This window comes from Mastomys coucha, unplaced genomic scaffold, assembly GCF_008632895.1.
Source record: "Mastomys coucha isolate ucsf_1 unplaced genomic scaffold, UCSF_Mcou_1 pScaffold22, whole genome shotgun sequence".
Taxonomy (NCBI): domain Eukaryota; kingdom Metazoa; phylum Chordata; class Mammalia; order Rodentia; family Muridae; genus Mastomys; species Mastomys coucha.
In genome coordinates this window covers 138,091,709-138,117,375 of record NW_022196905.1, presented here as the reverse complement: position 1 = coordinate 138,117,375, position 25,667 = coordinate 138,091,709, and the positions used below count along the sequence as shown (strand labels likewise).

General features: G+C 44.0%; 1 protein-coding gene and 1 non-coding gene across 7 annotated transcripts in view; both read left to right on the top strand.

Moving 5' to 3' along the window:
• The window catches only part of Usp42 (ubiquitin specific peptidase 42), a 46,448-nt gene that overhangs the window by 15,165 nt on the left and 5,616 nt on the right, over positions 1-25,667 (top strand). For 4 of the 6 annotated variants that reach the window (XM_031338644.1, XM_031338641.1, XM_031338643.1 and 1 more), the window contains 14 exons: positions 4,020-4,147; positions 5,502-5,640; positions 14,262-14,508; positions 15,501-15,701; positions 18,270-18,380; positions 19,078-19,180; positions 19,940-20,007; positions 20,588-20,658; positions 21,082-21,164; positions 21,956-22,067; positions 22,476-22,616; positions 22,796-22,896; positions 24,334-24,487; positions 24,933-25,664. In XM_031338644.1, coding sequence (XP_031194504.1) covers positions 14,271-14,508; positions 15,501-15,701; positions 18,270-18,380; positions 19,078-19,180; positions 19,940-20,007; positions 20,588-20,658; positions 21,082-21,164; positions 21,956-22,067; positions 22,476-22,616; positions 22,796-22,896; positions 24,334-24,487; positions 24,933-25,664 — 2,115 coding nt within the window. In that variant the 5' untranslated portion in view covers positions 4,020-4,147; positions 5,502-5,640; positions 14,262-14,270. Of the gene's footprint in view, positions 1-4,019; positions 4,148-5,501; positions 5,641-10,026; positions 10,183-11,056; positions 11,383-14,261; positions 14,509-15,500; positions 15,702-18,269; positions 18,381-19,077; positions 19,181-19,939; positions 20,008-20,587; positions 20,659-21,081; positions 21,165-21,955; positions 22,068-22,475; positions 22,617-22,795; positions 22,897-24,333; positions 24,488-24,932; positions 25,665-25,667 lie in introns of those variants that run through there. The other 2 variants (XM_031338645.1, XM_031338646.1) reach the window with 2 other exon arrangements.
• Positions 2,291-2,397, top strand: LOC116071563. Its single transcript, XR_004110974.1, has one exon. It is a non-coding gene; the product is annotated as a U6 spliceosomal RNA (small nuclear RNA).

Genomic DNA, 25,667 nt, shown 5'->3' with positions numbered 1-25,667 from the left:
GCTGTCAAGTACCACCTGGGTGACTCTTACACATTACCAAGTCCTGCTACAGCACAAGGTACAACCTTAGCTATCTCCAGAGCATAGCCTCTTTGTGCTCTCAGAAAACACTTCCCAGAAGATGTCACCTCAATGATGCTGGTCTCTTCTTAATCACCGCTAATTTCTTAGCTCCAGCTAACCTGCATCAGTAGTCCCAGTAATGCAAAGTTTTCAATTTTGTAGTTCTGGTATCTTGTTAATCACAGCTGATACTTCAGATCCAGCTAACCAGAACCACAGAATCTTCACAATCAAAACAACATGGCCCTGATAAGAGTCTTTAATCTTCCCTCTGAAATTTCACAAGTCAGGTCTCCATCTTCTGCACTGTTCTAAACATGATCTTCCAAGCTCCTACAGAATATCCCACAGATTTCTTAACAATCAGTGGCTCTTCTAGCTCAAAGTTCCAAAGTCCTTCCACAATCCTCCCCAAAACATGGTCAGGTTGTCACAGAAATACCCCACTCCTGGTACCAATTTGTCTTAGTTGAAGTTTGTATTCCTGCACAAACATCATGACCAAGAAGCCAGTTGGGGAGGAAAGGGTTTATTTGGCTTACTTCCACATCGCTGTTTATCACAAAGGAAGTCAGGACTGGAACTCAAGCAAGCCAGTAAGGAACATCCCTCCATGGCCTCTGCATCAGCTCCTGCTTCCTGACCTGCTTGAGTTCCAGTCCTGACTTCCTTTGTGATAAACAGCAATGTGGAAGTAAGCCAAATAAACCCTTTCCTCCCCAACTTGCTTCTTGGTCATGATGTTTGTGCAGGAATAGAAACCCTGACTAAGACAACCACTATGCCTGGATCTAATTTTAGCTGGGTGGAATCTTGCCCCAAATTACCCCTTAATTTGTTATGTCTTTGAACACAGGATTCAGCTCCATTTCACTTCCTGTTGCCCCTTGAACCATATATTTTATAATTTTCCTTTTTCAGCTTGCTATGCTTGTTTAAAGTGCTCTTCATGAAACCGAACCAAAGAACAGAGTCTATGATGAGTGTTTCTGATACTTCCTTTGTCAATGCAATTAATCTGACTCTCTTTACCTTAGCCTCAGGCAGACCTTTTTTACAAGACAAAAAGTAGCCACATTCTTCACCAAAATACCACAAAAACAGTTTCTAGGCCATATATTGAAATTCTCCACTGAAACCACTTGGGCCAGGTCTGTACAGTTCAAATCACTCTCAGTAACAAAGTCTTCCACATTCCTACTATGATAGCCATTAAGCCACATTTAAAGCATCCTACAGTTTTCCAAATCCAAAGTCCCCAAATCCACATTCTTCCAAACAAAAGCATGGTCAGGCCAAGCACAGCAATACCCCAGACCCTGGTACCAACGTTTTTCTTAGTTAAGGTTTTACTGCTGTGAACAGACACCATGACCAAGACAACTTCTGTAAGGACAACATTTAATTAGGGCTGGCTTATAGGTTCAGAGGTTCAGTCCATTATCATCAAGGTGGGAACATGGTAGCACCCAGGCAGGCATGGTGCAGGAGGAGCTGAGAGTTCTACATCTTCATCTGGAGGCTGCTAGCAGAATATTGACTTCCAGGCAGCTAGGATGAGAGTCTTAAGCCCACGCCCACAGAGAAACACCAACTCCAACAGGGCCACTCCTTCTAATAATGCCACTTCCTGGGCTGAGCATATACAAACCATCACAGCCCTCAACACCTTTCTTAGACACCTGCAGTGGAGCAGTGGATGGGGATGGTAGAACTGAGCTAATAAAAAACCCCCAGCCTTAGCAGTGACCTAGAGAAGAGCTGAAAGGGAGGTGGTTTATACAGTCACTGACCTACCCAGAGAGGAGGCTTCCCCTGCCAGGCCTGGTATTAGGGAGTTCATAAGTTGGATCAAGTGGTATACAAGAAAATCTGGGGGCAAGGGAGGCTCAAAGCAGCATTTTAGGGTGTGGGCAGGTAATCCTAACACTCCAGAGGCTCAAGTAGTCTGCTGGAAGTTAACAAGGAAACCTGTTTTTTCAGACTAGCTGGGCAATCAGAAATGGGGGCATCAGGGTAGTTTGATTAATGCATTAAGTGGTCACATGAGTTCTAAGACAAGAACACATGCCAAGGCCGGGCAGGCAGGCCGGCCAGTGGGGGACATCAGGACTAATGCTCTCTTCTTACAAGAAAGCAGGCAGACGCAGGAGACTGTAAAGTCATAGGACAACGATCCTGGTGCATATAGTGGAGGAGCAACCCTGCATCTAAAGAGTAGAGAGTGGTGCTCGCTTTGGCAGCACATATACTAAAATTGGAACGATACAGAGAAGATTAGCATGGCCCCTGTGCAAGGATGACATGCAAATTCGTGAAGCGTTCCATATTTAAAAAAAAAAAAGTAGAGAGTGAGGACCAACACTGGAAGCTGTCTGTCCTCTCTGCACACCCACCACTGCACAGATCACAAGTCAGCACCTCCATCCAACACACAAAAGGCTAGGGAGAACAACGAGCAGAGGTTCTGAGAGGCTGAAAGCAAGAGCCTCTCATGCCATCACATGGTCTCACTAACCATGTGACATGACCATCACTGGTGACTTGAAACCCCTGATTCAGCTGCTTCCATGTTCAGGAGTGATAGAACTCCAAGCCTTATCTACTGTGTATTTGGTGTTAGAGAGAGGACATATGGCTTCCTGAATGCTAGGACAGCAATCTGCTGTCTGCTCCATCCTAATATCACTTCTTTTGTTAAAGTGTCTAATTCCATTTATTCTTTAATATGTGTCATCACTCCATGTGTATATGGAAAGGCAGAGGACAACTTCCAGGATTCTGTTCTGTCTTTCCACTATGCAGATCTTAGAGGGAACTCAGAAGGCCAGACTGGCGGCAAATGCCCTTATCAGTTAAACCATCTGCCTTATCCCTAAGAACCACCCTTAATGACAATCCTTTCTCTTTTGTCGTAGACAGTAGGGCCCTATGGTTTCTGGACCTGTGACCCTTAGGCTCATCTTCTGCCAGCCCTCACCAAGCCTTCCAAGTTACTTTCCCTACTTTTTTGTTTGTTTGTTTGTTTGGTTGGTTGGTTGGTTTTTTTGGTTTTTCAAGACAGGGTTTCTCTGTGTAGCACTGGTGGTGCGGGAATTTACTTTGTAGACCAGGCTGACCTCGAACTCAGAAATCTGCCTGCCTCTGCCTCCAAGTGCTGGGATTAAAAGTGTGCACCACCACTGCCTGGTCTTTCCCTATTTTTTTAGGTGAGCTAAACTCTTGGCGTCTTCCCTTAGCCCCTTTTCTAGATAACTACAGAGAACTAAAGGATGTAGAGAAGAAGAAACACTGCTTTAAAGCATGTGTATGGCTAGGACCACACCAGAGGGAGGGATTGATAACTTCATCCTCACTCACAAATGCACACATATTAAAAATGACAAGGATTCGAAGGGAGGAGCTTTTAATGCCACTTCACCTTCTCCGGTAGGATGGTCATGAATTCCCTGCGTCTCTCACTATGATACTGAACTCCCAACTCAATTCCCTGAGGCTTTGTTGTTGTTTCAAAACAGAGTCTCACTGTGTACCCCTGCCTATCCTGGAACTGCCTGCCAAGTTCTGCCTGCCTCTGCCTCCCAAGTGTTGGAAAAAAAGTCATGTGCCACTACCACTAGCACATTTGGGAATGTTGTGACTCAAGCCTGACCTCCCATGGGCCCTTTCTACTGTGCCGGGGAAGGAACCCATGGTGTCCTGTATGCTATGCTAGCATTCTACACAGTGAATTTATTTGACAGTCTAAAGTAATTTCTTTTGTTAAAATGTTTTATTACTCTTGTGTGCTCTATATAGTTTGCAATGTCAGAGAGTACTCATTGTCCCCCTTTCACTACAGGAGTCCCACTTGGGTCCTGCACATCAAACCTGAGTAGTCTGGTCTTACAGCAAACTCCTTTATTCCTAAGCCATCTTCCCAGTTCTTAATAACAATCTCATATCTTTGCTCCTAGGAGGCTTATTGGTGAGGTCAGCCTATAGGGACCAAGGTTACCAGGTCCCAAGACCTCTGATCCTAGGGGAAATCTCCTCCCTAGTTGAAAATTCTTCATCTTCCACATTACTTCCTGTAATTCTTGAGGTAAGTTGGACACTTGGTGTTTGCTATAGTAAGCTTCCATCTCCCTTTTCTTAGATGCCTGCTGAGTTCTAAGGGTGTAGATGTCAGAGCAAGATTTAGGTTCACTCTTCCAGCCCCAGGAGGGCACTGGAAGACTTGTTAGGAATATGGTCACACAGTCACAAGAGATCTTACCCAGAGAGGCTATTGAATCACACCAAAGTGAGGTCCTAGGCTGGCTGAAGTGGCATATAGCAGAATGAGGTCCTAAAGCAACACAATGGGTCTGGAACTCCAAGACTCTGCAGCTTCAGGCAAGAAATTCACTAGCTGGAGGTCAGCTTGGGAAACATAGGATGTTCCAGATTAGCCTGGACTATCAAAAATGAGGACTGGGAAGCCTGGGAAGATGAATTTATGGGTAAAAACTTGTGCTCAACAAGCATGGGGACCTGAGTTTTCTATGTCAGTTTAAGCTTGCCAAAGCTGAGGTGACAGGCCAGCACTCTAGGTTCATTACCATGAGAAGGCAAACAGAGACCAGAAACAGTCTCGAAGCTGGTGGGACAGTTAGCTTAGCATACACAATAGATAGCAAGAGACTGTCTTAATTAAAAATGGTGAAAGGTAGGGCTAGGGAGACGGTTCAGTGATAAAGAACACCCACTGCTCTTCCAGAGGACCTTGATTCAGTCCCCATCATCCACAAGGCACTTTACAACTCCTGCTCTAGGTGATCTGGTGCGCTCTTCTGGCCCCCGCAGGCACCAGGAATGCACGCAGTCCACTTAAACACATGCAGGCAAAATACTTATACACAGAAAAACATATATTTTTTTTAAGACAAAAGGTTAGGGACAACACCAGAGGCTGTCCACTGGCACCTCTCCCTCCCTGTACCTCTCCCCCCAACCACCCCCCTCTGAGACATTTAAACTACTTAAAGTGAATGAGCAGAGATTCTTCGGCAGAGCCTTTAATGTTTCATGTTCTCATGTGACCATGTAGGATGGCCATGGGCTCACTGTGCTGCTCACAATGAGACTGAACTCCTGAAGTAGTGCTTCCTGCCTTCCAGAGTGCTAGCATTACAGGCCTGAGCCTTGGTGTGTTTATGTAGAGGGAACCCATGGTTCTCTGCATTCTAGGGGATCACTCTACCCTCTAAGCTAGGTGGTTCCATAGTCCTAGTGTTTTCCCTTTTAAAAAGGTTATATTACCTTTCTAGTGTTCTGGGAGGTTAGAGGACAGCTTATAGCACTTGTCTTCTTCCACTGTATTAGGGATGGAATTCAGGTCATCAAGCTTGGAGGCAATGCCCTTTACCTGCTGAGTCATCCTTCTTAATGACACGCCCACCTCTTTGCTTCTCTAGGAGACTTGGGACCAACACCATCAGGCCCTAAGACCTCTGATCCTCAGGCTTAAGTCTATTGCTGCCCTCCAACCACTTGGGTCTCCCCAGTTGAGGAAAATTTCTCAAGTCTCCTACATTACTTCCTCCAGTTCTTAAGGTAAGTTGGACACTTGGTGTGTCTGCTGTCCTATGCCTCCATTGCCCCTTCCCAGATACCTGCAGTATATTAAGGATGTAGGTGTCAAGGTGGGTGATGAATTTATAGCTCAGGTAGCAATCTGAAGGAGATCTGGAAGGAAGTAACAATAGCTCTACCCAACAGGGTCTTGATCCATGCCAGTAGGGTCAGGCGCGTCCCAGCTTGGAACAAGCGTTAGAAGGAGACAAAAAGCAGTGTGTGGTATGGGCTTCTAATCCCAAAACTCAGGATGCTCAGTTTTGAGTTTAGCCTGAGAAACAAAGGGTAGTCCAGGACTAGTCTGGAAGGTCAACAACAACAACAACAACAACAACAACAACAACAACAGTGGAATTTTGGGAGAGTCTTAAGAATAATCTTTACTGGCATTTTTGATTAAAAGTAACAGGCAGCTGGGCAGTGGTGGCGCACGCCTTTCATCCCAGCACTTGGGAGGCAGAGGCAGGCGGATTTCTGAGTTGGAGGCCAGCCTGGTCTACAGAGTGAGTTCCAGGACAGCCAGGGCTACACAGAGAAACCCTGTCTCAAACCCCCTCACCCCCCAAAAAAAGTAACATAGGCAGTCAGGCAAGTTAGCACTGGCAAATTGTAGTAATTTTAGTGGAGACATAGTTGCCTGCCACTTGTTTTTCATGACTTAGTGGTACCAACATACATGTTTGACAGTGAGTGTGGGGTAAGGATGTTTCTGTGACTAGAACCTCAGCTAGTTTGGTTTGTGGATGGAAGACATCCTCCTGGTATATAAACTGTCTTTCAACAGAGTCAGCTTCTGTAGGAGGGAGGAGTCTTCCCACATCTGCAAAGTTTGTTTAGATGATGTCAAATGTCATATGATACAAAGTGTAAGTTACATCAACTGCTTCATATTTGCATACCCAGCACTCAGGGGGCTGAATTAGGAGGATTGCTTTGAGTTCTATTCTATCCTGGGCCACACAGTGAGAGCCTGTCCCAACAAATGTAATAGTGGATGAAGGAGATGGGTCATTTATTGAAATAGTTTTACATTTATTTGGTGTTGGGCGGGTTGCACATGTACTGTAGCATGGCATGCTTGGGGTGGAGATCACAGGACAACTGGAGGAGACTAGTTCTCTCCTTCCACCATGCTGGTCCCAGAAATCTAACTCAGGTCCTGAGGCTTTCAGCAAGTACCTTTTCAAACTACCTAGCCATTTCACTGGTCTTTCCACTGATCCTTCAATAAAGTTCTTCCAAGCAGGAAGAGCTGAGATAGATGGCCATAATTCATGTCCAAATGCCAAGTGTGGTGACATGGACTTGCTTGCCTAGGTCTGGGGTGGTGAAATAAGTCAGGTTCCTGAGCCTTTCTGGCCAACCAGTCTAGCCTTCTTGGCATGTTCCTGGCCAGTGAAAGTCACTGTCTCAAAAAAAAAAAAAAAAAGTAATAGCATCTAATGATGTCTGAAGTTCTCTTCTGGCACACACACACATACCTCACAGATGCTAGACATGATTGTGCACCCCAGTTATCTCAGTTCTCCTGAGACTGGCGTAGGAGGATGAGTGGTTCAAAGTCAGCTACACAGCTAGTTTTAGGCCAGCCAAGACTATATGACAGCCAAGACTATATGATACCCTCTCTCAAAAAGCCTACCCTCAGAAAAGGAATGATCTGGACATAGCATACTTATATTGCCCAGAGTGGTGGATATGGCAAGAATTGCAAAGAGGCAATTCTCTTAACTCTGAGATGTCTGCACAATCTTCTAGAATACACTCTGAGCTTTAGGGAGCTGCTTTCCAAGGCCATGGCAGACAACCTGAAGTGCTCACGCTGGAAGAGTGCTTCAGGCAGTGGTCTTCTGTAGATGCTGTCATGCTCTTACACTGCCAGGGAGCAGAGAGGGGACACAGCACAGGACATGTGGATCGTGGGCGGTGCTTGATGGATACCATCTAACCAAGCTCTTGATTCAGTATGATGTGTCGTTAACCTCTGTTCTCCACACACACAAACATAGGTGAGTCCCCCTACCACGCACACACAAATATACAGGAAATATGGGAGCTATTGACAGTTGGCTTCCCAATGAGCATGCACACCTGCAAGTATGTCCATACACATACTACACAAATATGTTAGCAGTTGAAAAGAAAAAAAAAGCACTTGATATTGACTTCTGTTTTTGACATACGCAAGTACACACACTCAGACATATCACACACACAAAACGTTTTCATAGTGAAATTGCTAAGGTGATCTGAATTAAAGAACATCAAACTTTGTGTAAAATGAAATTAGAAGTGGGGGCCATTTGAGAATGTCCCATCCACTGAGTGGGGCTACATTTTCTTTCTTCCCTTGTTTAATCTGTGAGCTCAGCACTTGCAGATTGAGGTGGAGGTTGTTGAGTTTAAACCCAGTTTACAGAATAAGATCCTGCCTCTAAAAATAAACACCAAAACCTCTTCTTAATAAATCCCAACAGAGCTGGGGGAGAACTTCTGACTTCAAAGGGAAGTGTTTTAAATATCATAAGGTTTGGTTGAATAACTAGTTCCTCAGTTCCTTGGTATTTGAAGTTAGTTACCTGGATAAGGCAAAGTACTGAGCCAGTCTGTTCTAGAATCACAGTCTGCCATTTTCTTTAAGACAGGGTCTCACTCTATAGTCTTGGCTGACCTGGATTACAGACATACACCATCACACACACACACACACACACACACACACACACACAGAGAGAGAGAGAGAGAGAGAGAGAGAGAGAGAGAGAGAGAGAGAGAGAGAGAGGAGAGAGAGAGGAGGGAGGGAGGAGAGGAGAGAGGAGAGAGAGAGAGAGGAGAGAGAGGGGAGAGGAGAGAGATTAATTTTTCAGACAGGATCTCACTCTGTAGTCCAGGCTGATTTGAACTCATGGCAATCCTTCTGCCTCAGCCCCTGAATTCTAGGATCACAGACAAGAGTTACTTTACCTTTTGCAAATTTCTTAATAATGTTTAAAGGTCTACAATGGTGAAATTCCATAACCATTTTTTTGTAAAGAAGAAAGTTGTGGTGTTAATCTTGACAGGAGATGCTGAAATGTGAGCAACTAGGATTTTCTTTCTCCCTTTTAATTCCTCAAAGTACTTGAGTTTTTTTGCTCCAAATACACAATGGAAATTTTATGGCCAACCTACAGGGACTGTAATGAAGTTGGTAGCATGAGTAGGAACAAGCTCCTGACCTCTTTATCATGTTAAAATCTTAGCAAAACAGGCTGTGGCTGGAACAAATGAAAAAGGAAATGTGGAGTTGGAGTTTTATTGTTTTGAGACTGGGAATCCCTCTGTAGCACAGGGTGCCTTTAAACTTGTGATTCTCCTGCCTCAGACTCACCTGTACTGAGAATCATTAAAACGGAACTTTTAATGCCCAAGCTAAGGAGTTTAGCTTCTTCTCTGGCCCTCTTCTCTTCTCTGAAGAGGGGAAATGACATGCTCTGATCTGTGTTTTAAAATAAAACAAAAAACTGTGTCCACAATAGTAAAGTAAAACCAGATTGAGTGCTGGAGGAGTCAGTTAGACTAGGCTTAGTGAGAAAGAAGGCAAGTGGGTGGTGGTCAGGACTACTGCTCTTTGGGTCAATAAGGTACAGTGAAGTGGTGGTGTAAGGGGTGAAAGATTCTGGTCAGCAGGGAATGCACTTCAGGGGCGTGTCCTAAATAGGTACCACAGGTAGGTGCTGGAGGGGAGAGAATGCAAGGATGAACTACTTTGTCCAGCCTCGGGATCCAGGAAGTGACAAGAAGTATGACTGTAGGATTGGGGAGCAAGAGCCCACCCAGTTGCCTCAACCTGCAGAGCTAAGGCTTGAAGTGAGATGCCGATGGGGGTGCATGGTCTGTCCCAGCGGGGCTACATAAGGTAGAGACAGTGGGGTCCCCGTCGCGGCGAGGGCCGGTGGGTCTAAAAGTCAGACATCGCGGAGTCCAGTGGCTCCGTCGCCGTAGTGCGCAGGACCAAGATCAGGAGCGGCATCAGCTTCCAGGAATGGGAAGCTCAGGTGTACTGTAGCTTCAGGGCCCCAGCTGGGGCCGCTCCGGGAACTGTGGACGGAAGCGGCCCCTCCCCGCTCTGCGCCGCACACCCAGCCAATCAGGGCATCCCGCCAATCAGGGCGTCAGACCAATCAGTGTGCTTTCTGTAGCGGCGCCCGGCGCTTAGCTGACGCGTGTGGCCAGCCCGCGCCCCGCCGCCCTTGGGCGACGGCCCCTCCCGCGCTTGCCGGGCCCGTTAGCTGCGCGCCGCGCCTCTTGCGCGACGGCCCCTGGGCGGCGGAGGCCGTGGCGGCGGCGCGTGCGGGCGCGGCCCTGGCGCGCCCCCTGGCGGCCCGTCCGGCAAGCTGCGGGTGCGGCGCTGACCCGGAGGCGGCGGCGGCGGTGCCCGGATGGAGGCACGTCATTGTCCCCCGCCGGGTGGCTGGGCTGTGTGCGGCGGCGGCGGCGGCGGCGGCCGAGGGGGATGGAGCGAGTGCCGAGCCGGGTCAGGTAAGCTCCCGCCTCCTTCCCGCCCGCTGCAGGCCGGCGTGGGGCCGGGTCGCGTGTCCCTGCTTCGCGGCCTTAGCCGCCCCACCACCTTCAGCCGGCTGCGGCCCGCCGGGACTAGCGCGGCCCCTCGCCCGCCGCCCCCTCTACAGCCGCCGGGCGGCCCGGGGACCCCACGGCTGCGGGACCGGTGTCGGTGCCGCCCGGCCGGGCCAGGCCCGCAGAGCAGGAGGCGGTGGCCACGGCGGGCGGGCTCGCTGCGAAGGCAGCGCTGGGGTTGCACGGGAAGGGCCGGACCCCCCTGGTTGCCATGGCCACCGCGCTCCCACCCCCACCGGCTCCAGCCCGCCCCCTCGGTCCGCTGCTCAGGCCGGGCTGCAGCCGGCAGCTCCCGGGCCGCCCGGCGCGTTTGGAGCTGCTGGGGTGGGCGTGTGCACGCCGGGACAGTGTAGCCGGCGTCCGGGGCCCGCCCGCCGCCCCCCGCGTGGCTGCCACCTCCGGCTCCAGGGCGCCCCTCGGAGCTCGGGGCCAGCCTCCCCGCCCCCACCCCTACCCCCACCCCACCCCGACAAACTTTCCCACCCGGGCGCGGTCCACTTGGCTCCTCAGCAGAACACCCGAGTTGCCCACGCCGGAGCGGACACCCGAAAGGAGAGGCGGACAGCAGAGGGTGTTGGGGTGGGGGGAGGAGCCCCGTAGCTCTTTCCCCTCCGAAAAAAGCGAGTGTGCCTTCCTCCCTCAGGTTCTTTATCTTTTAGGGCACGAAGAACCAACTTACCTGGAGGAAAAGGCGGGTGGGAGGGATCGGATTCAGATGTTTGAAATGAAAATTTGACGGGACCAAAGTTTTACAATCTAGGACTTTAACCTCCCTAGAATACAGTTGAGATTACTTTTGTTGAATAGCTCTTTTATACTTGAAGGCCTTAGGACTTGCTTGTTTGTGGTTCTTTCAAGTAAATACACTCAAGTAGCAAAAAGTGTTGGGAAACTAGTTAACGCCCCTTTTACAAAGTAACAACCGCATCCAGGTTCTCACAGCTGTTTATGGAGGATAACTTTTCTTCAAAGCGAGCATTTTAAACATTCTACTTTTACCATGTCACTCATTCAGATGCTTAGGTCTGTGAATAATGAGTTACACTTATTTGTTTTTACTCAGGGACAGTTTCACTTTCTTTTCTGTAATCATTGACTCAAACAGTAAGTATTTGGTTTGCAAAGTTTTATGGCTAATCGTTCTGTTTACCTAAATACAATTAAAAACCAAGTGGTATCTTTTTAAAATTTCTTAGAAAGGAAATGTTACAAGAACTTGTATAATATTGTTTATGAAGAATTCGCATATAACAGGTTTTTTAAAATGTGTTGACCTTATTTCTTCAGTGTATGTGGAGTGACACAATGTTTAAATAGTGATATTCTTTCTTAAAATGGAAAAGATAAATGTAGCCTGGCATTTACTCATCATAAAAGAGACCTAAGCAAGTAAAAGTTCTTAGTCTTGCACATTTATCCAGCTTTGGTCCTTGTTCAGGTTTCAAATGGACTGTTGTACAAAAGTGTTAGGAAAGGCTCACCTCTGATTAAAGTAGTTAACTTTTACAGTCCATTTTGAACACTGTCAGAAGCTTTACTTAGAATAAAAACAAGAGCCACATGAACCTGTCTTACACAAGATAGTTGGGTCTTAAGAAAGATTGTCTCTATTGAAAGTGGAGTTTAGTTTGATCCCTGATGGCTTTAGGGTGATATTCATTGAATATCTAAGTGAAGAAGATCAATGGATTCTGTTATTCGTGCCAGAATCAAAACAAAAACATACTTATTGATGACTTGACTTGTGTTTTCCTTAATATTTATCTCCTAAGCCTATCACCCCGCCTTTGCTAGAATAAGTACAGTGTTTTGTTTGGTTGTTTGTAAATCATTGTATGGAAAGGTTACTTGTCCAGGAAAATCAAGAGGTTTTACTATTAATGTTATTTTAAGTAAGGATAGACTAGCCTTTCCTTTTTACCAAATTTTGGCTTTCTTCCTTTACCTCTCCCTCCCGTTTCTTTTCTTTCATCAACACTACGTGTGTGTGTGTGTGTGTGTGTGTGTGTGTGTGTGTGTGTGTATGTATGTATACATATAACACATATACACGCACATATATGTATATATATGTATAAATACATGTACACGCACATATATGTATATATATGTATATATATGTATATGTATATATATGCATATATTTTGCCTGTAGCATGAGCAATGTATAAACTTTATTTGGATAATAGGCCCAAGTTTTCTTGTGACTGAAGGTGATATATCTTCAATTGATTAAGTATTCAAGTTATTGACTTTCTGATTTTATGTAACTGCCCCTACATTGTTAAGGTTGTAACTTCACTTGAATTAAAAATTGTAAACAAGAACGTTGAAACTTTAAAGAAACAACTTGATTGTAAGCACCAAGCACATGGTGACATCTGTTCACTGAAGTGGCAAGTACATGAGTATTTTATTACCCTGTGTACTTTAAAAGTGTTGAATTTTTTAAATGCCAAATTTTAGAGGTACTTCCTTAATTCAGAGGATTTAAAGAATTAAATGAGATACCATATATAAATCATTCAGCACAAGCTGATGCTAAAAGCAAACACTAGTTATTTCCTGTTTGCATGATTTCATTCATTTATTGAACACATGTTTGGAAAGCTTTCCCCATACCAGGTGTGGTGGAGTAAGTTTTTACCGTAGAAATCAGCACAAGTTTTTAGGATTGGTTTCTGACCCAATCTTGGGGGTGAAAGGTGTTTTCAAGGAAACCCTTTAGGATGGGTTTCTAATCCAGTCTTGGAATGAAAGAAATTGTCAGAGAAAGCATTCCAGAGGAATGAGTTCTAAACCTGACAACTGAAAGTTGCCAGAGGTAGAAAGATGGAGAATATGTAAAGAATAGCTTGGAGGAGCTCTGGAAGAGCAGGGACTAAAAATGGACCCTGTGTATGGTGGGAGCATAATGTGCGGAGTGTTCCAGAGACCAAAGCATGCCAAGTTCAGATGCTGGGAAAAAGATGGGGAGGGCAGTGGAGCACTCCTAAAAGGTTTTCTTCAAGGTGTGACAAGTAGATTTGGCTGCCTGGACATTTTGAGGACCATTCCTAAAAGCACTTTGCTGACTTAGGTTGCATAATGGCTAGACACCGGCCTGCTGGGCGTTTTGGCTCAATCACTGACCTTGCAGATTTTGGCTGATCTTCCAAAGGTTTATCATGAAAATTTAGCAAGTAAATATATATTCAGCAATTAATATGATACCTAGCACATTGAAAAAAAAACTCAATTAGTAGATTTAAAAATAAGATTCAGAGATTTAAATATGTATTTGTGTCCAAAGTTTGATGTTAGTAAAATTACAGGTTTAATTTTAAAAGTTAAAATACTATACTTATAAATACTGGACTTTTTCAGAAAAATGCATTTGTTTCACTGGTAAGACTTTTCCATAGCTAAAATTTTTCAAAACTTCAAATTTCACACAATGGTATTTTAGACTTTCAGTTAAAAATTAAAGCTAAATATTCTCTTTATGCAATTGAATTGATTTTTTTCCCCTGAAAAATGGTATATGAATTGAAAATGTAGTCAAATATGTTAAAGTATAGACTGTTTCTAGTTTTAAGTAGTAGAGTTAAAAAAAAAGTGTTTTTAGTGTACATAATTGTGAATTGAGGTGCCTAAGTATAGACTGTGATGGTTTGGGGATAAGGTACAGGAAAAAGGTTTTTTGGTGGTGGTGCTGCTGCTGCTTCCAAAACAAAGGTCTTTCAAGACAGAGTCTTGTACTGAGTTCTTTATCTTCCTGCCTCCACTTCCATTGCTGGGATTGCAGGCATGCACCACTAAAGCTAGGCAAGACCTCTACCAACCGAGCTACATCCCTGTCCCCACTAAGGTTTTTCTATTTGTTGGATGATTTATTTAAAGATAGTTTTACTTGGTTAGACACACGTTTTGAGGATATAGTGACTGACAAGTAGACTGCTCTTTTCACTCTTTGAAACAAATGTACTTTTTGTCTTTTGCAGGGTTGAAAAATGACCATAGTTGACAAAACTGAACCTTCAGACCCATCAACCTGTCAGAAGCAACCTGGCAGTTCTGAGGCGGTCTCTCCTGAAGACATGGACACAGGCTCTGCTAGCTGGGGTGCTGTGTCTTCTATGAGTGATGTCTCAAATCATACACTTTCATTAGGGCCAGTGCCTGGTGCTGTAGTTTATTCTAATTCGTCTGTACCTGAAAAATCAAAACCATCACCACCAAAGGATCAAGGTATGATGGCAGAGTTCCTGCTAGGAACTCTGTTACAGATAGATGATTCAGTAGGACATTGGTTTTTAAGATTGACACTATTTTACTTTAATGCGCATTCATTAATTTACCTACCAATCCACCCACATACCATTATTACCATGTATCACAAATAGGATAGATTGATTTTTAGTTGTCAGATGTGAATTTTTTTAATTCCCAATTTCCTGAAGGATAGACTTTTATCTTGGCCTCAAACTCATTATGTAGCCAAAGCTGGCCTGATTGTTTTGTCTTCTTAATTCTCTTGTCTCTACCTCCTGAATGCTGGGGATCAAACCCCTTGACTTTCTCTGCATTCTGAGGAGGCATTCTGTTAATTGAGCTACATTTCTAGACTGTTATTATGGAAAAGTATAAGAAAATATAAAGTTGTAGGTCCAATAAACTCTCATACATCCATCATCCACCTGCCAACAATTCATGGCCTCCTATCTGAACCTCCAGCCACAGACTGTGTGTGAGTATGTGTGCCTTAACACCCTCTTCTAGCCTTCACAGCATGGTAGCTTGTATGTGCACAGGTGTGGCACACATACAGAAATACAAATAAATCTAGTTAATATTTTTATTTCTCTTATATAATTTTTGAAAACTGTATTATTAAGTGTGTGTGTCCATGTTATGCTATGTATGTAGAGGTCAGAAGATAAGTTTCTGGGGTCATATTCTCTGCTTCTGCTACAGGCTCCATGATTAAGCTTAGGTTGTCACACTTATGTGGCAAGTTCTTTTACCTGCTGAGCCCTTCATTCTTTAGTTTGTACCCCTACCCTGTGTCCTTAAAGGTGGTTTGTTGAAGAAGCCATGTGAATGTGGAGTTAATCTCATCCTAGGCTCCAGACTTTGTCCTCTGTGTTTGTGGCAGGCTAGTAATGAGGTCCTGATTAAATTCAGACATTGCTATGAATTTTGCTTGTTTGTTTTTAATTTTTTGCTCTCTTTTCTTTAAGTCCTAGGTGATGGCATTGCTCCTCCTCAAAAGGTCCTATTTCCATCTGAAAAGATTTGTCTTAAGTGGCAACAAAGTCACCGAGTTGGCGCTGGGCTCCAGAATTTGGGCAATACATGTTTTGCCAATGCTGCATTGCAGTGTCTGACTTATACACCACCCCTCGCCAATTACATGTTATCCCATGAACACTCCAAGACATGTGAGTGCCTCGTGCTCTTGAGTTCATGTTTTTAGTGCTGTGGTTTGCTTCCCTAATGCTGTCTTCTGAAGTGAACGTGGAGTGTTTAGTGATGTTCCATTACCATGGGCTTGGTGTTAGCTTAGTGGTAGTGTGCTCACCTAGCATGTATAAGGCCCTAGGTTTATTCCTCAGCCCCAAGTTAAATGATCACTGAGAAGTTGGTTGAGGATTGGTTTTGGTTTGCATGAGGAACATTTCACACCTAATTTGATCTGTAAAGTATTTCAGAAGAAGCTTATTTCGTTAGCTTTTGACATTTCAGAATCCCTTGATTTGTTTGTGTGTGTGTCTCTCAGTCTTAGTCTCATTATGTAATTTTTCCTTTCACTATGTAATCTTAAAATCAGGTCTGATATCCTTCTCAGCCTCCCAGGTGTGACTTGGCATTCCTAATTTTTACATCTCTTTTAACTCAGTAGAAACCCAGCTCAGTGTTGGCTAGTGAAATTTGGACTTAAATCGTTTAGTTTGATGGTTATCTGCTATCCCTACCCCTTGCCACAGTTCTTTTGAGGTGTGATAGAAAACCTGTACTTTAGATTCACAAGTTGATGCATGTTGACTTTGTGTACATCTCTGAGACTATTACCACAGTTATATTCATCAAGCCCAAAAGTTTCCTGGTGCCTCTTTGCAGTCCCCACTTCCTCTGCCCAGGCAACTGGCTGCTCTGCCCCCTTACAACAGATTAGCTTGATTTTATTTACTTTTTTGTATGTTGCATATATGGAGTTACAGCATATATATTGTTTTATTTTACCCGATTTGACATAATTCAACATTATTCTGTTGGTTGAGGGTAGCAGCCTGTTTTGAGCTGTCACAAATTACACAACTACACACTTGGGAAGTGAATGCAAGAGGATTACCAGAGTGAGTTCCAGGCCAGTCTGGGTTACCTGGGATCCTATCTCCAATAAATAATGAAAAAAACAAGTCTTTGTAAAATGTATATATATTTTTTTCTCTTAGGTACATGTGTAAGAATGAAATGGCTTCCTCCTGTTCTGGGCACATAACTTTTAAACATTTCAGAACCAGCAGAGGATAAGTTCTGTTCATACCATTTCCTATACAAGATTTGTGCAAGGCTTTTATTTATTTATTTATTTATTTTTTTGTACTGGGGCTTGAGACTAGCGTGCCATGCCTGCTAGGCTAGGCAAATGGTCTACCTCTCAGCTGTGCCCTCAGCCCTGTCTTCACCATAGAGATCGTTCTCAGGAAGGTTTAGTAGTGTCTTCTGACTGTTAGGACTTCTCTGTACTTCTCTGATTAGTAATGATGTAAACATCTTGTGGGGACTTGAACTCTAGATGTTTACTTGGCTGAAATGAAATGTCTATTCAATTGTTTTTCCTGAGATAGAATCTCATGTAGCCCAGACAGGCTCAGCCACTTCTGATCTTCCTGCTTTTACTCTTGAGGCCTGGGCTTACAGGTATTCAGATCCAGGGCTTCCCGCATGTGAGGGGAGAAGTCTGCCAGTTGAGCTGTAGCTCCCTCTCCCCTTTAAACAGTTTTCTCTCTAAAAACTAGTTTTCCAATATGTTGAATTTTGAGAGTTACAGTTTTTGGAAATGGTAGACTGAGATTTGTAAATGTTTTTTCCTATCTCCCAGGGGTCTCTTCATTCATCTCAGGGTCTTTTCATTCATCTCAGAGTCTCTTTGGAAAATGTGTTTTTACTTGTCGGAATTTGGAGTTCATTAATTTTTTTATTTTTTATCAATTGTATCTTAAATGTTCTATTAAGAAATATTGAGCTGGCAAGATGGCTCAGAGGGTCAGGTTGATTGCTACCAGGCCTGACAATCTGAACTCAATATCCAGAACCCCTGTTGTAGAAGGGAAGAATTGACTCCCCCAAGTGATCCTGTATACATCGGCATATATGTTGAAACATAACACACACACACACACACACACACACACATACACACACACAAGTAAAATGTAAAAAAATCTTTACCTAGTCTGAGGTCAGAGATATTTTTACTACATTTTCTTCTATACATTACCTACTCTTCTTCTATACATTACCCAAAGGGCCCGTGATACCTTTCTAGTTAATTTTCGTTTGTGATATGAAGAATGTGTGTGTGTGTGTGTGTGTGTTTTCCCTTTCAGTGCTGGGGAGTTAAATGCAGGGCCTCATGTATACTAAGTGAGTGTTTCCCCACCGTGCTACAAAGGTCTCTGCTGTTGCAGTTGTTCACACTGGACTCAGAGTAGTAGCCTTCCTCCACCAAAACAGCTGACACCTTTGCCTTGCATATCTGCTGCTTAATAAACACTTTACTTTGGGTACATTTCTTCTCTTGATTTTAAAGTAGTCAGGATACACTCATCCCCCAGGCTTCCCAGATGAGTTACATGAACACTAGTGATAGTAGCAAGCTCTGTACACACATGGTAGCAGCTGGCACGATTGCTGCATCCTGGGCATCTATCTGCCCCTCATTTCTGGTCTACCTTCCTGTTGCACATTGTTACATTTTGCTCATTTGGATTCTTATCTTGCAGGCCACGCAGAAGGATTTTGTATGATGTGCACAATGCAGACGCACATTACCCAGGCACTTAGCAACCCTGGGGATGTTATCAAGCCGATGTTCGTCATCAATGAAATGCGGCGTAAGTCTCACTGCAGTAGCTCAGGGCAAATCTCTGTCTAGTTATCCTCCATACTTTTTCCTTCTTGACACACCTCCCGAATCCTCTCAAATGCTGACAGGGTCATAGGTGTGTAACACTGTGTGGGGCTTATATGCACTTTTTTTTCTTACACACTTTTTGCTTTCTGAGACAGGGTCTCCTTTGTCTCAGTCTGGCCTAACTCCCTGTCCTCTGCTTTCCACATCCCAAGTGCCACATCCCAAGAGCATAGGTGTGTGTTGTCATGCCCACTGTATTGATGTGCTTTTTGCTTTTCCTACTGCAACTTTTGATCATTTTTAGCCAAGTTGTAATAAAAAGGAACACAAAACTTGTACAGGCTTCTAGGTGAGTAGTTAGGTGACAAGGTAATTATACAATGACAAACTATAATCCTTTTGCTTAAAAAGATGCTGAAAGTCAGAGATTACCTGTGTGTGGTGATACACACTTGTAATCCCAACACTTGGAAACTGAAAGCAGGAGGATCAGGAGTTCAAGGTCGTCTTCAGTTACATGGAGAGGTGGAGGCCTGACTGAGATACATAAGACTCAGCCTCAAAAAACAAGTCATTGTGGGATTTTTGCAGGCACATAGTTCAAGGTGTTGCTTTTAGGTGTTGCTATGGCATAAGGTGTGTAATAATAAAGCCTTGTCTTTCTTCACATCTTATAGGTATAGCTAGACACTTCCGTTTTGGAAACCAAGAAGATGCCCATGAATTTCTTCAGTACACAGTTGATGCCATGCAGAAAGCATGTTTGAATGGCAGCAATAAGTACGTATAGCAGAGCATATGTTGCTTCATTAGATCATGCACCCAGCCTGTCTCCTTGAAGGCACATAGATCAGTCCACTGTATCTTGGTGTCTCATAACCTTTTCCCAAGATAAGCAGAATCTTAGAATGATAATGCTTACTGTAACCATTTGGTTTTGTTGCTCTTAGATGCTTGGCAATAGGCTTCAGTCTTGTTGCTGTGTAGTTTCCACATCTGAATGTAGCTCCTTTTACTTTTTAGCCATGCTTTATGGTTTCCTTGTTCACCTTCAGACTTAACAATCTGCTCCTAACCCCACTTCTGTCTGCAGTTCTGTAGTTTCTTAAAACCCAAATGCAGACTCAGGAGGACTGAAGATGAAGGTGCTAAGGCACCTGCTGTATCGCAGACAGCCATGCACAGCACAGCATATACCTTGCTCTTTGCTCTCATTCACTCACAGTTAAAGGATTGGTCTGAGTGAACGCTAGTGCTGAGCAGAAGGCGCTCTGCCTTCAGCTCCCCTTGCCAGGCCTTGGGAAAGAAAAGAAGGCCAGGTTTGCAAAGGATGCCTTCTCCATTCTCTGCCTCAAGTCCCCTCATGACAGAGTGCCTTGTGTCCTCTTCACGTCTCTAGCTGAGACACATTCTGATGTTGTCATTTGTGATTCTCCTGAGTTCTTATTTCTGTATAAGCATAGATGCTTTTAGAATGTACAGACAGTATCTATAGCAGTGTTTGCCAGGCTCTCATGTCACCGTCTGATTGTTTTTCAGATTAGACAGACACACCCAGGCCACCACCCTGGTCTGCCAGATATTTGGAGGCTACCTAAGATCCCGAGGTAAAATTTTTGTTTGAAGGTTCATCATAACATACATGCTTACAGTTTTAAATGTTAACAGGGGTGCACGATAGTAGTGAAAAGTAGATCCCAGGTCTGCCCAGACTTCTGTTTACAGTATAACCTTCTGGTGCTTCCTTATGCATGCACAAGCTGGGAGCATGCTATGTATAAGATTTTCATATTTCTCTTACTGTCAGAAATCTTATGTGTGAACACAGAGATGTAAGAAGTCAGTTCCATTTTATTTCCTATTGAGGGAGAAGTCAGTTTCTGTTCTGGTAGTATCCAGTACACGTACCTTTGTGTGTACAACTGTGTGTTCAGGGTAAAGTCTTCTAATTTCTGAATCATGCAGTATACAGAGGGTACAGTAATTTATATTCCAACCAGGAGCTCCTAGGGGCTAGGCTCATCACATTTATACCCATAGTACAGAGTATTTATTTACAGTTGTTTTTTCATTGTAATAAAAGTCGCACTCTTTAAGTTCTTTATTTTGAAGTATTATCTGTTCTTTCAGTAGTTGGTAAGGCAATAAGTAGACTTTACTCACTGTTCATATTTTCTTTTATTTCAGTAAAATGTTTAAATTGCAAGGGTGTTTCAGATACCTTTGATCCATATCTGGACATAACATTGGAGATTAAGGTGAGCTCAGTAGTTCATAGTAGTGAAGTTAAACATTCTTCCGTTGCCTTGGACTTTTTATGCATTCTCATCTTAACCAAACTTAGAGAATTGTTACTCTTAGAAGCTTTAGCTCATTGATTTTTTTCACACTCTTTTGTTGTTGCTTGGAGCTTTTGTTTTTCTGATTATAGATTCAGTTTTGTGCTTACTATATAAAGAAGAAATATTTCAGAGAAATGTAAAACTTGCCTTGGAATTCATTCTTTAGTGCTGTAATCTATACTGTTCTACAAGTATATTGCTTGCTTTAAAAAAAAAGTGTTTATAATCTTCAGTGTACGCATGTAAGTGTGTATCTGCATGTGTGCACGTTTCATCTGTCTGTCCATCTCAGCCTCTGGCAGTGTGCATGGTAACGTGACGTTTATGCCTCTTTCCTAGGCTGCACAGAGTGTTACCAAGGCATTAGAGCAGTTCGTGAAGCCAGAACAACTGGATGGAGAAAACTCCTACAAATGTAGCAAGTACGACTGGGTGGACTTCTTCCCACTTTCCCATGATGATTCCAACTTAGAAACTGGCTCAATTTTCAGTGCTTTTTTTATTGATTTTTTTCCCTTTGGTTCTTTTTGGTTTGAGTGTTGGGTGTTGAGTCCAGAGTCTCACATGTGATTGGCAACTGCTGTTAGCCACTTAATGTCATTGTTTATCAAGTGTTGTCTTTTTAAAGGCAGGGTCTTTCTTCTGTGTGGCCTAGCCTGGCTTTTGATCTTTGATTATTCTGAACTGCCAACTTACATCTCTGTCATGTTATTGGTCAGTTCCCTCTGTAATTAATATTACTCCTCTGTGTATGTGGGTGTTACAGATGATTGAACCTGGGCCCTTGTGCATACTAAGTGAATGCTTCACTGCTAACCTCCAGGCCTCATGGAATTTTTAATTTTATAATTTTGACTGTTGATCCAAGGTTTTTGTTTAGTTTTCTTGTTTTAAAATATTTTTTTTTATTTTTTATTTTATATACATTGGTGATTTGACTGGATGTGTGTGTGTATGTTTGTGTGTGTGAGTGTGTGAGTGTGTGTGTGTGTGATACTCTGGAACAGGAGTAATAGACAGTTGTGTCCTGCCATATGGGTGCTAGGAATTGAACCCAGGTCCTCTGGAAGAGCAACCAGTGCTCTTCACTGCTGAACCATCTCTCTAGCACTTTTTTAAAAATCTTAAAGTAAGGTGTTTTAGAAAGTAAAAACCAAAACACTGGAGACATTTCTACACTGAGCATCCTAACCCTTCCTCCTTGTGCTTCAAGGTGCAAAAAAATGGTTCCAGCTTCAAAGAGATTCACCATTCATAGATCCTCTAATGTTCTTACCATTTCACTGAAGCGTTTTGCCAACTTTACCGGTGGAAAAATTGCTAAGGTATGTACGCGATTCATCATTGTTCTCATCTCTATACATTGAGTTTTCCCCTCTTTTCTTCACAGTTAATGAAGGGTGAAGTGGTCAAGATACACAGTAATGTGCAAGAGATATAACACATGCTCATTTCACTTACAGAAGTTAGGAGTAATGTCTAGAGCTGTTACTGTTACTACATTTGTTGAACATTCACAGTGTGGATCCCTCCTTATTGGTGGCAAATAAAAACAATGGGGTTTCTTTTAGGTCCTTTCTATTCCAGGCATTAGGTTCCTGGGGTCAACAGTTGTAGGTCCTGCAAGTCTCTTCCTCAGAGACCTTCCTTAGGAGTTATACCTGTAGCTGAGAACATGGCATACCTGTGTCTTCAGAAATGGCAGCACTTTCTCTTTTTTCAATTTATTTTAGGATGTGAAATACCCCGAGTACCTTGACATTCGGCCCTATATGTCTCAGCCCAGTGGAGAGCCAATTATTTATGTTTTGTATGCTGTGCTGGTGCACACTGGTTTTAACTGTCACGCTGGCCACTACTTTTGCTACATCAAGGTAAGCTGTTGGTTGGCTAATAAGTCTGTTGTGGGACAGCACTGTATTCATGGGGTAAACAGTGGAGCTTTCACACTGAGGTATGAAGGTATATTTTTCTTGGGTGTTCTTTGACTGTGGTTTTTGACATCAGACTAAATCCACCTACCACCCCCACCCCACCCTCCATCTCTTTGCAGGCTAGCAATGGCCTCTGGTATCAGATGAATGACTCCATCGTGTCCACCAGTGACATTAGAGCGGTGCTTAACCAGCAAGCTTATGTGCTCTTTTATATCAGGTAAGTCAGCTTTACTGTTATATCCATTTCTTCCCCCTCATCCATATATTTAAATTGAATTTTGAGCTAATTTGTACAAACAGCAAATTAAACAATGAGTTGCCATGCACCTGAGCACAAGGAGGCCTTTCTGAGTGATGAGTTTGTTGTCACTTCTGACAGTGTAGAAGGCAAGAATGGCCCTGAGGCGTGGTCTAGGGACAGTGGAAGGCATGTGAATGGGCTCTGAGTGCCTGTGTGCTTTCAACTAGGACCTCACTAGCGTGAGCACAGGTCTCCAGCCAGGTCCTGCCAGCACCAGTGTTTGACCTGCTGTGGGTACAAGCTCTTAACTCAACAGCTTGCTCTGTAGAGAAATGGGATGCCTGCACCAGGCTGGCTTCTCTGTTTGTGAGGTGTTTGGGTTAGAACCCAGGGCCACCTCATGTGTAGTAGCCAAGGCTTCTGTCAGTCCCAGCAGCAGCCCCACAAGGTATCCCAAATAGCTGAAAATTAAGGCTATCCCCAGATATTCACCCATGACAGAATGATCATATCCACATGTTGAGATACTATGGCAATGTTAAGAGTGGTTTGTTTGTTTGGGAAGTTGGGGGAGATGAGGATCTGACTGTTATACAGGCTGACCTTGATTTCTTGATCGTTCTGCTAAGAATGATTTGCTTAAAGCCTTTTTAAAAATGTTCTGAAAAAGTGCTCGATGTATATGGAAGGGAAACAAGTTGAAATATTAAATGCAGGTATTGAAAAGAACAGTGGGCAGAAAGCCTATGGGATAATGTAAATTAGGAGAGATGTGTGGCTTCTCTGTGACAGCTCTCTGAGTAGCTGTTTTGGATATTACAGGTTTTCTATAGTGGTCTATATTTATAACTGAAAGTATAAACAGAAAAATAGTTTTCAGATAGCAGAACTATCAGGATACACAGTTCAAAACATTAATTGAGAGCCAGGCATGGATGCTAATCATTCTCAGGCAAGAGGATTGCCCCAATTTTGAGGCCAGCAAAAATTACATGAGTGAGTACCAAGCCATCCAGAGCTTTAGAATGAGACCTTCTCTAAAACAATAACAAAAGACAATAACTTAACATAAAAAAAAAAAACCCGAAACTGAAACATTTGTTGATTCATTTGGTACTAGGTGTGGTGGCACACAGCAACACTCAGAGACAGAGGCATCTCTGTATATTTGAAGCCAGCCTAGTCTACACACCCAGTTCCAGACTAGTCAGGACCATATAATGTGTCTTAGGGGGGAAAAAGTGGGGGTTCACTGAGTCATGCAGCCCCTAATGGAGGTGATGTGTGCAGCTCTGTGAGATGACATAGGAGTTCCAGTTCCTGTGTCTGACAGGCTGAGTAGTGTTGAATTTGTAAATGAATCTTCTAAGACCTCTCCTTCCTCACACAAGCCATTTTATTCTGTGTCCCCAGGTCCCATGATGTGAAAAATGGAGGGGAACCCGCTCATCCTGCCCATAGCCCTGGCCAGTCCTCTCCCCGCCCAGGAATCAGTCAGCGGGTAGTCAACAACAAACAGGCGGCACCAGGGTTTATTGGGCCCCAGCTGCCTTCCCACGTGATGAAGGTAACACTTGAGAGTCAGGATTTATTTCCTTTCTGCTTGAATCCAAATCTAGTATCACTGCAGGAATTGCCTCATCTACAACTGAGCTTCCTGCTTGAGGGCACTGCAGCCCTTTATTAGGGAGGCCTCAAGATGGGCGAGTAATCCAGTGGCTGCTTAAGGACTATGTAGTAGGCCCCACTTACTGTGCATTCCCATACTTCTTACAGGCTAAATAGTTGGACTCGGGGAAGTGAAGCTTTTTCAGAAATTTTGATCATGTCTGTGGGGTCATCTTAGGAAAGTGGCAGTGTGAAAGGGGTTTGGGCTCGTCAATAGATGAGAAAATAATGGGTATTTTACAGAGGTGAAGCTTGTCAGTTCCAAGTCCAAAATGAGAAGAGCCCTAGCCATTGTGCACCCTGTATCCAGAGTGCTGACCCAGCTGTTCTCTTCCGTCTTCTAGAACACACCACACTTGAATGGCACCACACCAGTGAAAGACACACCAAGTAGTTCTGTGTCAAGCCCTAACGGAAACACCAGCGTCAATAGGGCCAGTCCTGCTACTTCTTCGACTTCTGTGCAGAACTGGTCTGTTAGCAGGCCCTCAGTTATTCCAGAACACCCCAAGAAACAAAAAATTACCATCAGTATTCACAACAAGTTGCCTGTTCGCCAAGGTCAGGCACAGCTGAATAACAACCTCCATGGCACTTGTCTGGAGGCCCCTAGCAAGGCGGCACCCTCCTCCACCATCACTAACCCTTCTGCAATACAGTCTACCTCGAACGTTCCCGCGACGTCAGTTTCTAATAAAGTAGCAAAATCAGTTTCCCCTAGTGAGTCCTGTTCTAAGCCCATGGTGAACGGCAAGGCTAAAGTGGGCTCCAGTGTGCTCGTCCCCTATGGGGCCGAGTCCTCCGAAGAGTCTGATGAGGAGTCGAAGGGCCTGGCCAAGGAGAACGGTGTGGACATGAAGGCCAGTACTCACTCCGATAGGCCAGAAGCTGCTGCAGAGGAGGATGCTGAGGCTTCCCCCCATGAGCTCCAAGAACCCGTCATGCTAAATGGTGCTAATAGCGCAGACAGTGACTCGAGAGAGAACAGCCTGGCATTTGACAGTGCCAGCTGCCAGGTCCAAACCGAGCTACACACAGAAAACCTCTTTTCCAAACTTAATGGTCTTCCTGGCAAGGTG